The 14,722-nt window shown below is 38.0% G+C and overlaps 1 protein-coding gene across 5 annotated transcripts in view; it reads left to right on the forward strand.

Moving 5' to 3' along the window:
• Window positions 1–14,722, forward strand: part of SYCP2 (synaptonemal complex protein 2) — a 60,999-nt gene that overhangs the window by 41,800 nt on the left and 4,477 nt on the right. For 4 of the 5 annotated variants that reach the window (XM_048820504.2, XM_075118737.1, XM_075118738.1 and 1 more), the window contains 8 exons: window positions 951–1,133; window positions 4,388–4,589; window positions 5,596–5,849; window positions 8,532–8,717; window positions 9,390–9,480; window positions 10,445–10,597; window positions 11,863–11,943; window positions 13,159–13,286. In XM_048820504.2, the coding sequence (XP_048676461.1) occupies window positions 951–1,133; window positions 4,388–4,589; window positions 5,596–5,849; window positions 8,532–8,717; window positions 9,390–9,480; window positions 10,445–10,597; window positions 11,863–11,943; window positions 13,159–13,286 (1,278 nt within the window). The remainder of the gene's footprint in view (window positions 1–950; window positions 1,134–4,387; window positions 4,590–5,595; window positions 5,850–8,531; window positions 8,718–9,389; window positions 9,481–10,444; window positions 10,598–11,862; window positions 11,944–13,158; window positions 13,287–14,722) is intronic. The other variant, XM_075118740.1, reaches the window with a different exon arrangement.

Below are 14,722 nucleotides of genomic sequence, written 5' to 3' on the forward strand. Positions count from 1 at the left end.
AGAGTTTATAATCATTAATAAATTATTACAAGATGTTATAAATATGTTAGACATGAGTATAGATGGTTATAACCATATTAGTGGACAACATATAGATGTTTATAAGCCATGGTTCAAAGCAATCTATTGACCTGCTAGACTTTATAACAATTGATTAAACTGGTTATTAAAACCTCTATTAATTATTAAGCCTTCATAAACTATTTATAAGCATACACTGAATATAAAGTGTGACAAATAAAAATAATGTGATAGCTCTGTGTGTGCATTTAATAATACAAAATTAAATGGAGGGTTTGTATTTTTATGGCTATTTTATGTCAGTCATAAGCTTCAGTCCTTTTGATATAGATCAGGACAGGAGTATCAGGCCTATAGAAACTATATCCCATATCATAACTAAGGAGGAGGATGGAGGAAACATTCACTCTACCCCCATCCTGAAGTCTTCTCTTGCTTTTCTAGGCTCTTCTTTTTACTCATGACACCTAGCAGAAGATCATTAACCTTCAGTTATCACAACTTACATTTTCCTCTGTTCCATTTACAAGTCCATGGAACTTCTAGGTTGTCCAGTTCAATAAGTATATTTTGATCCTTTTCTACCCCGGAGAATGGGGAAGAGGAAACCTTTTCAATGAGTAATTATCCTTTAGCTTGTCAACCTTTCAGGTTTTGTCTTGGCCAGTGCTAAACTACCATTAAAGATTACTTGCTAAATTCATCTCTAATATGAGTCTACTGAAGTCATTGGAGCTACATCAGCAGTATTATTGGCTCTATGTTCTATAGAATGAACATGTAAAATTCTAAGGCTAATATGTGCTTCCTTTTTCCAAAGTACTGTAGCTAGTTCCTGGTACATACACCATGGTGCAGTGCAATTTGTTCTTTTACATAGTTCTTGTCATTAGAATCTTCAACTTACATCAACATTATTTCTTCCAAAGCTACCTGTTAGTAAAAAACAAAATGCAAAGGCTGATGAAAGAATAAAACCGACAACCAGACCAAAATGGCCTCGAAGAGCAGCATTAGCAAAAAAAAGTTATAAGGATTACTCAAATTCAGAGTCCGAGAGTGAACAGGAATCGTCACAGTGCTTATGTAAGAAAGAAAAATTAAGAGTACAGGTAAACTGTATTATTGATCTTCTGCAGCATCTTTATGAAACTAGGGCCCTAATTTTCAAAAGTGGCCACTGATTTTAGGTGCCTCAAATTTTGATTGCCCAAGTTGGAGAACCTGGGCGGCGGGTGTAATAGGCACTTCTGCCGACCCACTGCCGGACACCTGGGCCATGGTGAACCTGGCCCTTCCATGAGACCTCCAACTGCCTCCTCCACTCCACCCACTTCCCAGGTCCTCACTGCTTGCCGCATTCCTCCTCCTCTGGACAGGGGAGGGAGGAGGGATGTGGAGAGCCGGCAGACTAAAGAGGCTGGGGCTGGCAGCGTGGCAGGGGGTGGGGCCTTCAGGGGCCCAAGGAGCTGGCACTAGGGTGATGGCAGTTCGGCCTGGCCCAACTCTGGTGGGGAGGACGGCGGCCCGGCAGGCACTTGGAGGCCAGGGAGACGGCGACTCGACCTGGTGCTCTGGGAGGCCAGTGTGTCTACCTAGTGCTGGGGGAAGCCGGCTGCTCAGCCCAGTGTTGGGGCCAGCCTGACTCTGGCGGGTGGGGAGGTGTCAGCAGCTGGGGGGAGGGGCAGCGGCTCAACGTGGCACTTGGGCGGGGTAGAGGGGCCATGGCTGCAGCTCAGCCCGAGGTGGGTGGGCCAGGGTTCCCCCAGTCGCAGAGGTTCCTCAGAGTCAGAGCTTCTCCTTTTATGGGGTGGGAGGGGGGTTTCAGGGCTCTGGCATGCAGGGAGCGGGGCCTTGGGTACAAGGGGTGGGGCCAACGAGCTAGCTTCCCGAAAGCAGGGGTTCACCCGCCGCCCATGCTTGAGCTTGATTTTCTGAAGCACCTGTACTTTCCATTGACTTCAACTGGAATTGTGTGTGCTCAGACCCTGTGGAAATTATTCCCTATTTCTTTTTTTCCTACTCTAAAGTAGTACATAGATTTATATAAAGAGAACCTTCTATGCTCCAAAAACATGTTTTAGTGTTTTTTTTTTCTTTTAAAAGCACCTAAGCTTTAAAAGCACCGAAGTCCCTGAGTAGGCTCTTTTAAATGACTTAGACACTTTTGAAATTTTAACATTAGTCTCTTTAAAACAGAAAATATGTTGACCTCATAAAAGAGGTAGGGCTGTCGATTAATCACAGTTAACTCATGCGATTAACTTAAAAAAAAAATTCACGATTAATCGCAGTTTTAATTGCCCTGTTAAACAATAGAATACCAAATGAAATTTATTAAATATTTTGGGTGTTTTTCTACATTTTCATATATATTGTATTCTGTGTTGTAATTTAAATCAAAGTGTATATTATTTTTTATTATAAATATTTACTCTGTAAATATGATAAAAGAAATTGTATTTTTCAGTTCGCCTCATACAAGTACTGTAGTGCAGTCTCTTTGACTGAAAGTGCAATTTACAAATGTAGATTTTTTTTGTTACATAATTGCACTCAAAAACAAAACAATGTAAAACTTCAGAGCCTATAAGTCCTTCCACTTAGCCCTACTTCTTGTTCAGCCAATTACTGAGATAAATAAGTTTGTTTACATTTACAGGAGATAATGCTGCCCTCTTCTATTTACAATGTCACCAGAAAGTAGGGTGACCAGATGTCCCGTTTTTATTGGGACAGTCCCATTTTTGGGGACGTTTTCTTATATAGGCGCCTATTACCCCACACCCCCTCTCCCATTTTTTCAGTTGCTATCTGGTCACCCTACCAAAAAGTGAGAACAGGCATTTGCATGGCACTTTTGTAGCCATCATTGCAAGGTATTTACGTGCCAGATATGCTAAACATTGCTATGCTCCTTCATGCTTCAGCCACCATTCCAGAGGACATTCTTCCATGCTTATGACGCTTGTTAAAAAAATAATGCATTAATTAAATTTGTCACTGAACCCCTTGAGGGAGAATTGTATGTCCTCTGCTCTGTTTTACCAGCATTCTGCCATATATTTCATGTTATAGCAGTCTTGGATGGTGACCCAGAACATGTTCTTCATTTTAAGACCACTTTCACTGCAGATTTGACAAAACGCAAAGAAGGTACTAATATGAGATTTCTAAAGATAGCTACAGCACTTGACCCAAGGTTTAAGAGTGCCTTCCAAAATCTGACATGGACGAGGTGTGGAACATGCTTTCAGAAGTCTTAAAAGAGCAACATTCCGAATGCAGAAACTACAGAACCCGAACCACCAAAAAAGAAAATCAATCTTCTGCTGTTGGCATCTGCTGCTTTGGATTGTTATCGAGCAGAACCTGTCATCAGCATCGACGCATGGCCTCTGGAATGGTGGTTGAAGCACGAAGGGACATATGAATCTTTAGCGCATCTGGCACATAAATATCTTGCAACACCGGCTACAACAGTGCCATGTGAACACCTGTTCTCACTTTCAGGTGACATTGTAAACAAGAAGTGGGCAGCATTATCTCCTGCAAATGTAAACAAGCTTGTTTGTCTGAGCGACTGGCTGAACACACAGGACTGTGTGGACTTGCAGGCTCTAAAATTCTACATTGTTTTATTTTAGAATGCAGGGGTTTTGTACATAATTCTACATTTGTAAGTTCAGCTTTCATGATAAAGGGATTGCACTACAGTACTTGTATTAGGTGAATTGAAAAATGCTATTTCTTTTGTATTTTTACAGTGCAAATACTTGTAATCAAAAATAAATATAAAGTAAGCACTGTACATTTTGTATTCTGTGTTGTAATTGAAATCAATATATTTGAAAATGTAGAAAACATCCATAAATATTCAAATAAATGGTATTCTATTATTGTTTAACAGTGCGATTAATCACGGTTAATTTTTGTAATCGCTTGACAGCCCTAAAAAGAAGCATATATTAATATATTTGTTGAATGCCTAAACCAGTTCAGGATCAATTAAGCAATGGTATGTTTTAATAAAGTACTGACAAACTGAAAGAGATTTCATTTTTTTTAAATAATTTTAATATTACCTCAAGTAAAATTTATATACTGGAATAAACAATTTCTGCAACGTGACAAATACACTCAAATCCCAGTGAAGTCCATGGGAGTTGAAGACACCTAGGTGTGTTTGAAAATCCCATTAGGTGCCTATCTGGATCTTTAGGCACCTAAATACCTTTATAAATCTGGTCCTTAGGACTAAAGGAGAAACTTTAGATATATTGTACTGTATACTTATCTATATATACACGTGTGTAATATCTAGTGTGTTTAAATGTAATGCTTATGTAGATTTGTGTACCTCTAGCAAGAACACAAAAATGGCCAAAACAAAGCTGTGAATCAACACAAGGAACTACAGAACAATATTTCTACCGAGCCAAAAAAGGGAATATCAAGAAATCAACAGAAAATGTTTACTAAATCAAAAGATCCTATGAAACAGAGAAAATTAGAAATGTCACCAGTAGCCTCACCTGAAAGCCCAGCATCTGTTGAGACGATGAGATGTGTGTATTATTTTGTATTTTCATTTTTAAAGTTGTCAGCTCCAGTTTTGGATATGAATTAATTAATGTCTCTCTCTAATATCAATTCATTCCAAATAATTGCTTTAAAATATACATACTATATCTTCTTTACATCCATTTAATGTACAACGTTATATGTTAAAATGCAGAAAATACATAGGTGTGCTGTCATCATTGTTATAGATATATAACAATGGACTCCTCGTTATTTTTGCTGATACAGACTAACGCAGCTACCATTCTGAAACCTGATAGATATTATGGTTGATATTTCATACCAGAGTGTAATAGAAATACAATATATCAGTGAAAAGAACAGTTGGTAATTTACTTGCTATTAAAATATACTATAATGATGAGCAATGCTAAGTAAAAGCAATTTATTTCTTGTTGTGTAGACTTTAAGGACAAAGCACTTGCATGAGAGTAACTCAGTTGTGATATGAAAATATATTTCTAAATATCCAGCTGTTCCATATGAAAGGTATAGCATTTTATTACAAAACCCAAATATTTTATGGTCATGGGCAAATACATGTTTTTTCTTTATATGGTCAACAAAGAAGTTCCAGTATGTATTTTACTTGACTGCTTATTCAGTTTCAAAGGCAGTTTTTAATATGAAGTATGTCTTATTAAAGGATCGGATTTTCATGGTGATATCCCAGTCCATTCAGTTTGCAATTGTTTTTTTTTTCCTAACACTATGGATTGTATTTTCTAAATAGTATTATAGTTCTTAGGTCAAATCTGGACCATTGAGCACCCACAACTCCTGTTCAAGGTAACTGGAATTGCAGATGCTCAAAGACATGCAAGACAACCCCTTGAAAGCCCGCAACATGACTTTGTGTCCATCCTTCCATGGAACTCACAATGACATCAGTAGGAATTCTGTACACAGAGAAGACTTGTGATATGAGGTATAAAAGAAAAAGAAGGTGTTATGGCCTAATATCCTCAATTAAGTGTTCATACTTACTAGGTGCTGAAAAAGTACCAGAGGAAGCATTTACCCAGGAACATGTTTCCTTGAAAAGATCAACATCATCCTATCTTCAGGACTCAACACCAGAAAAGAGGGAATCCTTAAGCATTGTGAAAGGAATTTCAGCTAACAAGCTTTATACAACAAAAAAGAATAATCAAAGTATACATCCAAAGCAATCATCTGAAAATGTCAGAAAGTTGGTATTTGGAAATGAAAGTTTATCACCAGTTTTAAGTCCACTTTCTTTGGTAAGAATTTAAAGTTACTCTTTACAATTCTATCAATGTCTGCATTATCTTAAGTAAAGTATACAGTATTCATTAATTAATTGGAACAGCTTCTTCATTTGGGTGTTTTCAGGGGAACGGATGTCTGTTTATAGTAAATGAGAATTAATTCTGTTTAATAGGAATAGAACTAGTAGACCATTCTAACAAAAAATCAGGCCTGTAGAAGGTGTTTAAATTGTATTCAACCAGGTGCTTTTGTAAGTGCAAAATTCCATGCTCTTTTTCAAAACAGAACTATCCAAAAAGAGGTTTAAAAGATGGAACATTAAAGCACAGATATGATAAATATAATTTATATTATTTTATATTTATGCAGTTCAAGTATTTAACTTGAAGATTTGTTGTATTGTCTCTTTTTTACTTGGTGTCATGATTAGGACAGATGCATAATCAAGAAAACCAGGTAGTGAAATAGGCTGTTGTAATCAGGAATACTAGTGTAATAATCATGGGAGGCATTAACTACAGTATATATCAAAATTTACAACAATGCAAAAAGTAATATTGCTAAGAGGTCCCAACCAAGATTGGGGCCAGCCCCCTTCTTTTAACTGCTTTATGTATACATAGTAAGAAATAGCCCCAACTTCAAAGAATTTGCCTTCTAAATAGACAAGACAAAGGATGGGAGAAAAGAAATATTATTCCCATTTTACAGATGAGGAACTGAGGCAGCGAGAAATTAAGTGAGTTGCTCAAGGTCACACAGGAAGTCTGTGGCAGAGTTGGGACCTGCCCTCAGAACTCCTGAGACTCTGGCCAGTGCCTTACCCACGAGACCATCCTTTCTTCTCCCTCACATCTCTGTTTATTCATTGGTCAGAAGAAACAAACACTGATTTCCCCAAGAGAAATAAAACTGAATATCTTCCAGCACAATGTATTTATATATTTGTATTAATCAGAGTTATCATTCAGTTGCACATGTCCATTTCAACAGAGAGGTGCCAATGAAAATATCCTCCTGTATGTGTACTTTTCTGTATCTCCAGCTGGGGACATGAATTTGAGGTTTTCCCTAATCCACAAACACATTCCAAATTGCTCAGTCTAGATTCTCACAAGTATGTATTATACTCATGTGGGAGCATGACAACTCTACATTTTCACTCATGCAGTTTTTGGAAGTCCTGTTTACTTGGCAGTAGGTTGGGCCCACATAACCCATGAAGCCATTAAATTCCATGTAGATTGTTAGATCAGTGGAGGCCAGGACTATCTTAAAGTGCCTTCAAACTGCCTCCCACTTCTTGGCTGTCCTCTCATCCTCTTGGCAGCAAAGCTCAGAGTTCCATGTTTCCAGGGGTACCCCACACTAGCCACTTTCTCCAAGTCCTGCTTTAGAGATTTCAGATCATGAAAGGGAACACATTTAAATTAATAGACTATAGGTGGAATTTTCAAAAATGCTGACTTAGAAACACGAATCCCAATGACTTTCAATGACACCTGTGTTTCTAAATCACTTATGGTGGGATTTTCAAAAGAGCTTAGGTCAGCATTAACTCAGTCAGAGGATTCCTGCATGGTTGAAGAGGTGAACTCTGTGGAAAGTGTTCCCTTGTCATAGATTTCAGTCCCTGGAGTACACTCTCTGAGAGGGGTGTTGAGGTGGGGAGATGGGAATATCACAGAGTATACACTTTCTTCTTCTATGTCCCCACCTCAAGTCTGAGTCTCTGACTTCTTGGATCTCTGTCCTCTTCATTTGTAGACACTTAGGTTATGATCTGTCCCTTAATTATTAGAAAAGTAGAGACAACTAGTTCATCTTTATCTTACACTTTCATAGGATTATGAACATGTTTACAGTCACTTTTATTTTAATTATGCATCCTGCTATGTGCTGAGATTTTTTTTAAACTTCTGTTTAGATTTTCTATAAACTGATAAAATCTTCTTCTTATGATATGACTGATGTAAATGTAGAGCAACAATTATAATTTTACATTTAGATGGTTAAGCCAGATAATTGCATCTGGAGTAGCATAGTGTATTGCTGTGATGCCTCCTTTGTATCTGTGAACCGGGCATTGAGTTGTTCCACGATCTGTTCTGGGTGACCAGTCACACACTGGAGAGTCTTTAATTTTCCATTTGTACAACAAGTATCCGCATCTGCCATGGTTTGTGTGGATACAGTTTAGGGTTGTCCATGAGCTTCGTGGGAGATAGAAGCCAGGGATCTTCTGCATCGGGTCTTTCATGAGGTGTTTGTGACTTCTTGTGAACTCCATTCAGCTTTCCATGCTTCATCAGGGTTGAAGTTGCATTGTTGAAGGTTAAATGCGTGGGTCCAAAAGGGCTTACACCACTTCACGCAGTGGTGAGGGATGTTGTTAAGGTCCTGGTGTAGGGAAGATGTTCATTTTCCATGATCCGCTGGAATTCCCAAAGGGTTGTGGCATCACAGCAAACATACGGGGGAGCAATGTGCAACAGCACTGGCAGCCAAGGTGTTGGGTCAATGTGAGGGTTCCAGTGAGGCACCACATTGCAGTGTTTAGTTGGACATCAACAAGTCAAGTATGGCTACTTCTCCAATGCACAGTATTCAGCTACAGAGTACACAAGGGCTATAAAATTAGTACATTTGAATATCCATTTTTAACAATAGTTTTATTATTTTCTTTTGTGTAGCCTAGTCTGACTCCAGTAACTATGGACAAAGCTGTCATGAGTGGAAAAGACATAGAGGTTACTGAACCTGAGGTGGAAATATGTGATATTAGTGAGGCAGTGAATGTTACAAATTACCTTTCAGACAAACTCTCCACTGACACAGAACTGAAAGATCTCACTAAAAATATGAAAAACAGAGGAGAGGTATGATATAGACCATCTATCCCATTTGAAAAGCTGCAGCGTTGTATGTTTGTTTATTTTACAGTTGGTGGCATTAGGGGAAAATGTATGTTTATTGCTTTACATTTTTAACATTGTTTTCAAACGTTTTCTTGTAATATTGCCTGCATATTTCAGTTTAGTATAAAAACAGTGTTGTCTTGGATGTCATTGTTAGAAACTATCTTAATTCAGACTTTGCCTGTGTTATGACTCTAAGGAAATAATCTCTCATCCCAGCAATAGCACTGATGATTTGTATTTTAACAAAGAACACAAAACATATCTTTTGCTTTTGCCTTGAATTTTTTTAAAATGGAAAAAAATTTCAAGAAGAAAATGACTTGTCACTTCTGCATACAAAAACTTATAAAATAAAATTAGGTAGTTTCTTCTACTTTTAGCCTTAGGCTATTAATAGAAGTCCTGAAGAATTAATAATTATTAAAAATTTTGCCACCGAACCAAAATACTTTGACAAAACTAGTATGTGCAGACTGATTTGTTTGCTGTGACTGTACCTTAGTATTTTGATATTTATATTTCTAGTTTTTAAATAAACATGTAAATGTTCATTTATGATGAAGACTATCTAAATTAGTTCACTGTTCTGGAGGTTAATATATAATTTTTTATATATTTTTTTTTTTTTAGGAATCTGTACCTCCATCTCAATTGTGCACTTCTAGTGGAAGCAGAGAACAGTCATGGTGTGAAGATCCCTGTGGCATTATACATGAATCTGGTATGTAAGTGTCTCTTATGAAAAAGCACTTTCTTTGAATATCTATAAATAGTTAATGAAAAGCATGTCTAAGATACAAAAATATGGCCTGATTCTTCAAGCCCTACACGTGGAAATGGAACTCCTATAAACTTTATTTAGTATTTTTTACCAGTATATTTGTCTTTTCATATATACTCAGTTTATTCTGTTCCTAAAGTTAGTGTTAATCTTTGTTGTTATTGATAGGAAGCTACTGTTAGATGTGAATGTTTTTCACTTAAGCTTAGAAGCATCAATTGGGAGTCTGTTTAGGCACCCCTGCCTATATAAACTGAGAATTTAACTCGAAAAAGCCTCTAGAGGTCTGCCTTCATGAAAATAATGGTAAGTGGAACTTTTTAGCACTCCCAGGATTGCTAGACTGGGTATGTGAGAGGACAAATTTACAGGTAAGACGCTAAATTGGCCTGTTTGGAGAATGTGGTTCGATAGAGATGCGTGATTATAGCTATGGATCCACAATTCTGCGAGGGCCATGGAGGCTATTACATCCCTTGGAGCCCCATTGCCACACTTAATTTAGGAGCCAAATTAAGTGCTTTTTGAAAGAATAGTCCCTTCATCTTGATTTAATTAAGTACCCAACTTTTCTCCAGAGGGTTTTTCTGCCCATGAGTCTTTCAGGAGTAAGGGATCTGCAGAAGCAATTCCCAGTGAAAAAAGGAAGCATATTTATTTTAACAGATGTTCTGTAAGTATATTATGTCAGCAGACCCACACTATTCGTATCATCCATCCTTTTCTGCTTCATTGGAGTCCTTGCATGGTATATGGCCTAAGGACACTGAAGGTGATTGGGGCAGCAGCCCCTTATATTGACATGCACCAAACAGTCAGGGCTGTGCACAAGTCCTCTTGCAAATGCAACATTCATTGATTTCTCTATAGCTCTGAAATTAAATATGTTTGTCATACTTTAAAGGGCCTACAGTACAAGTGAATCTCAAACGAATGTACCACAATGATGCAGAAAGTGATTCTGATGAAGTAGAAACGAGGGAGGAAGAAGAAGAGAGAAAAACAAAGCTGCTCCCTAGAAAATTATTTAAAGCAGATGATGATACTGTGTATAAAGGTTAGCTGGAGCTATAGTCATACAAAAAATGTAAACCAGAAAACTGCTTGAAGTATTAACTATGAACAGTAATATTGGAATTCTAATTAAAACCCTTAGGATAGGGTGACCAGATGTTCCGATTTTATATGAACAGTCCTAATATTTGGAGCTTTTTCTTAAATAGGCGCCTGCTACCCACCACCCCTTGTCCTGATTTTTCATACTTGCTATCTGGTCACCCTACTTTAGGACCTCTTAATAAGCTCCATTTTTATTGCAGACATTTAAGAAAAGAGAATTACCTGCTCTTCTCTAAGACATTGATACAGAATGTTGTGGAAAATTTTCTTTCCTTAACTAATAACATAAATGTTCAAGAAACACAGCAGTCGACTTCTTATCATTCAGATGAATAAACAAACAGAAGTTTGATCACTTATGGTCAGTAAAGACTAATTGCATGTTTCACATGAGATGCATCCCAGTATTCTCTCCAAATTGGAATCTGAATATTTATATTTTGCCTACCTAAATTTGCAATAGTTTACCAGTTGGATAAGGTGTTGTCTGAGATCACTTCTTTCTCTTACTGAAACAGGAATACATTCTCCATAGACTGTTATGTCTCTATCTATTAGGAAGTAAGGAGGCAAATAATTCGGAGTCACTGCAGGTATATCAGATAAACGAGTGTCCCCTACTCTGATATATACTTCCCTCAACCGGTTCCTTGGCATGAGACTCGCTGGGGATAGGGAGAGGAGCACTGACTAGAAGGAGAAACGTAGTAGAAGATAAAAGGCCGCATCATGCTCAGCAGTACAACAGTGAAACTGGTGGCCTGGGACAGCAGGGCTGATCATGAGCTTCACCTAGGGCTCCTAGAAGAAGAGGAGTTAACTTTGAGAATACTTAGGGGTCAAGCCCATGGACATAAGATACTCTGGTAGAAGACCTCATTCCCAATAGGTCTCACTCCCACCCCAAAGTGCTGTAGAGAGACACAACTGAAAGTCCTGAATTCTGGGAACTAGAGCTGGATGACACTCTAGCTCCTCTGTCCTTTTTTTCTCCTTTCTTGCTTTTTCTTGTCTTTTCTTCTTTCCTCCTCCTTACCATCTTTCATCAGACCTGAAGAAGAAGACGCGAAATTAGGGGAGTTAGCTGAAGCATGGATTCAATGCTTGCAATAAGAGTCGAGGCAAAGAAGTCTTAGACTTGGGGAGGGCACTTTTAAACCTCGGCTGGCTCATAGAATTTGTTGTGTCCTTGCTTCCTGCTAGGGAAATCCATAACGCAGTGTGCAAGAACTCATTCATTTTCCAGAAAAGGGAAGAAGTGGGCTGCAACAAACGAAATAACTGGTAAGAAATCATCTGTCATCACTTTCTTTACTAAATTGCTATATGTTAAATTGTTGTGTGTGGTATAATAGTAGCTAAATTTCATTCAAGAAGTCGTTGCAATCTCTTTGGTGGAAATAACAATGTCTGTTTTATCTTTGTATTGGTATATGTTTAAATTTTTTAAGCATTTTGAAATCCTTTAGTAGTAAAGATGGTATGCAAATTCAAGGTATGGTTGGGTCATAGCCTGCGTAAGGACTTCAGGATATCTCCTTTAGACATAACATTTTACCTTCTGAGAGATCTACCCATTTGAGTCCTAATTTTCAAACATTAAGTATGCAATGACATGCCAAATTTGTGTGTGCAATGTTTTGGGGCAGATTTTCAAAACGTCTAATATTGGCCTGCTTTTTTCATGCTCAACTTTTTAAAGTTCTGATATAATGTCATTTATGTATTTAGAGTGGTGTTGCCCCTGTAAACTGAAGAGATAAGGGAGAGAGAGTGTGTGTGTAATACATGTGTACTTGATAAATCTCTGGAGATGTTTTAGTGACTGGGTGGATAATAGGCTTTTTACCGAATTTCTAAATAGTGTACTATATTTAACAATTATAGATTTCAAATCCCTGATAAATAATGTCTCATGCAAAACATTTGACATATTTAAAAAAAATTAGAAAGAAACAAATCAACCATATACAAATGAAATCTGTTAAAGCCGGAAAGGGGTTAGTATACATATTACATTACACTAACCCAATAAGGATTACATTACGCTTTCCTCAACGGACTTACCCTGTTTTTATACCAAAATTATATGCAAGGGGTCAGATTGTATGACTCTTACTCAGCCTGCGGAGCACTTACTTAGGGGGAATAGTCCCACTAAGTCACTGAAACTACTCCCCTGAGTAAGTCCCCACTAACTTGAGTCAGGGTGGCACAGTCAGCCCCATATTGTTCCCGTTCAGCCTATTCAGTCTATATTGCTGGGAAATCTCTGCACATTTGAAAATCAATGTATAGTAATAGTATAAGAATAGTATAGAAGAAGGTGAAAAGTTTAATTTCTGAAATTAAACTGGATGCAATTGAAGTTGACATGAGCCCTAGTCTTGGGATTTATAAACCCAGGCCTCAGAACTGAAATAACTTATACTGTACAGATGATACATTAGTATGTTCCTAATTCTCTAATGTTACATATGATCTTTTACAAATTTTCAGTGTCCGAGAGCATATCTACTGTGTCTGTAAATGAGTTGTCTGTTTTGGATGGAGAGGTCTGGGACCCTGGTTGTTCAAGTGTAGGGATAGGTCAGAAGCTCCATAAGGAATTTACTAGGAAAATTCAGGTAAGCTATATATGTGTGTGTAGAAAAAATACTGTGTTTCTTTCATTCATTCTCATATAAGGTTGCCATGTCAAAGACTGAGAAGTTAGTAACTAATTCCAGAATAAAGGTTGTCTGCGCAACCTTTATATGGTACCCTTTTTGCATATGCATTATGATGCATTCTTTTAATTACATGATCATACCTCAGGACCTCTGCCTCATTCAGTGCACAGGTCGGACTCTGCTCAAGGATTGAGGCAATTCTTCAGTATTTCTTTTTATCCTTCAGTGGTGGCCCCATGTTACATTTACTACATACCAGTCAAACCCTGCCCAGTATACAGAATTATTAATTTCCTCAGGATCTGTTTTTTTCTTCTTCTTTTTTTTTGGGGGGGGGGGGCACTTATCACTGTTGCATCTGAGTGCCTCAGAAACATTTATGCATTTATCTTCACAACACACCTGGCTGAGGTAATGTTATTATCCCCAATATGCTGAAGGGAGATTGATGGATAGTTGTCCATATAGACAACAACCTTGTTTCACTGCCTGAGTTCTGTTCATCCTGTGCATTGAATGAAGCATGGGTCCTGTGGAAAAAATTGTATGTGATCATGTAATAAAGACTATAATCATAATATATACGCATAGGAGAGATAAATTAGGGTTGGTCAGGAAATCTCAATTCTGGCATGACTTGACTTCGATAAAACGATGTTCAAGTTACATAGTGATTTTTTTCGATATAATTTGCTAGTTTTTCAAAAACACAAAATGATAAAACAAATTCCATTATGCAGAACTGTGTTTACCCTACATATGGGTCCGTCAACAGATTTGGAACCATTAAATCCACAGCAAAGACCTCTGTGAGTTATGGAGTAGTTGGTAGTTACTTGAGGGAAATGAGAGACACTTTGCCAGTGAGTTTCACAGTGTTTGCTGACAACAGAGGAATGTTAAGACTGAATCCTGACTTCCATTCTGGGTTCTAGAGGGGGTATGTTCCAGTGGTTAGACCCTTTTGTCCCTGTGTCCCCTAGTATGTCTTCCTACAGCTTGTGTCCCATGTGTCTGTCCCTCTCTGCTCTTGTCCCTTCCCAGCCTGTCTTTCTTCCTCCTCCAATTCCAACCTTCTCCTGTCCTGTAGCGCCTTCTCTGCATTCAAGTTCTGCTACTTCCTCGTTTTTCACTCACTTGGGCACTGCAGGGAACGCTGAGAGCACAGGAGAGGTAGTCTTCCTGCTCTCAAGTCTGGTATGCAGCAGCCCCTGACATGAACAAACAGAAAAAAAGACCTGTTCAGTCTAGGCTACAGCATGCTCAGTGAGCTCTCTGGAGGTGGAGCATGCTCAGTAAAGACAGGACGCTTGTAGAATTTTGCTATCCATCTCTAACTAACTTCTAGTAAGTATATGTAAACAGTGATTTTTCAGAGACTTATAATTCAA

The sequence above is a fragment of the Caretta caretta genome, chromosome 13 (assembly GCF_965140235.1).
Source record: "Caretta caretta isolate rCarCar2 chromosome 13, rCarCar1.hap1, whole genome shotgun sequence".
NCBI classification, from domain to species: domain Eukaryota; kingdom Metazoa; phylum Chordata; order Testudines; family Cheloniidae; genus Caretta; species Caretta caretta.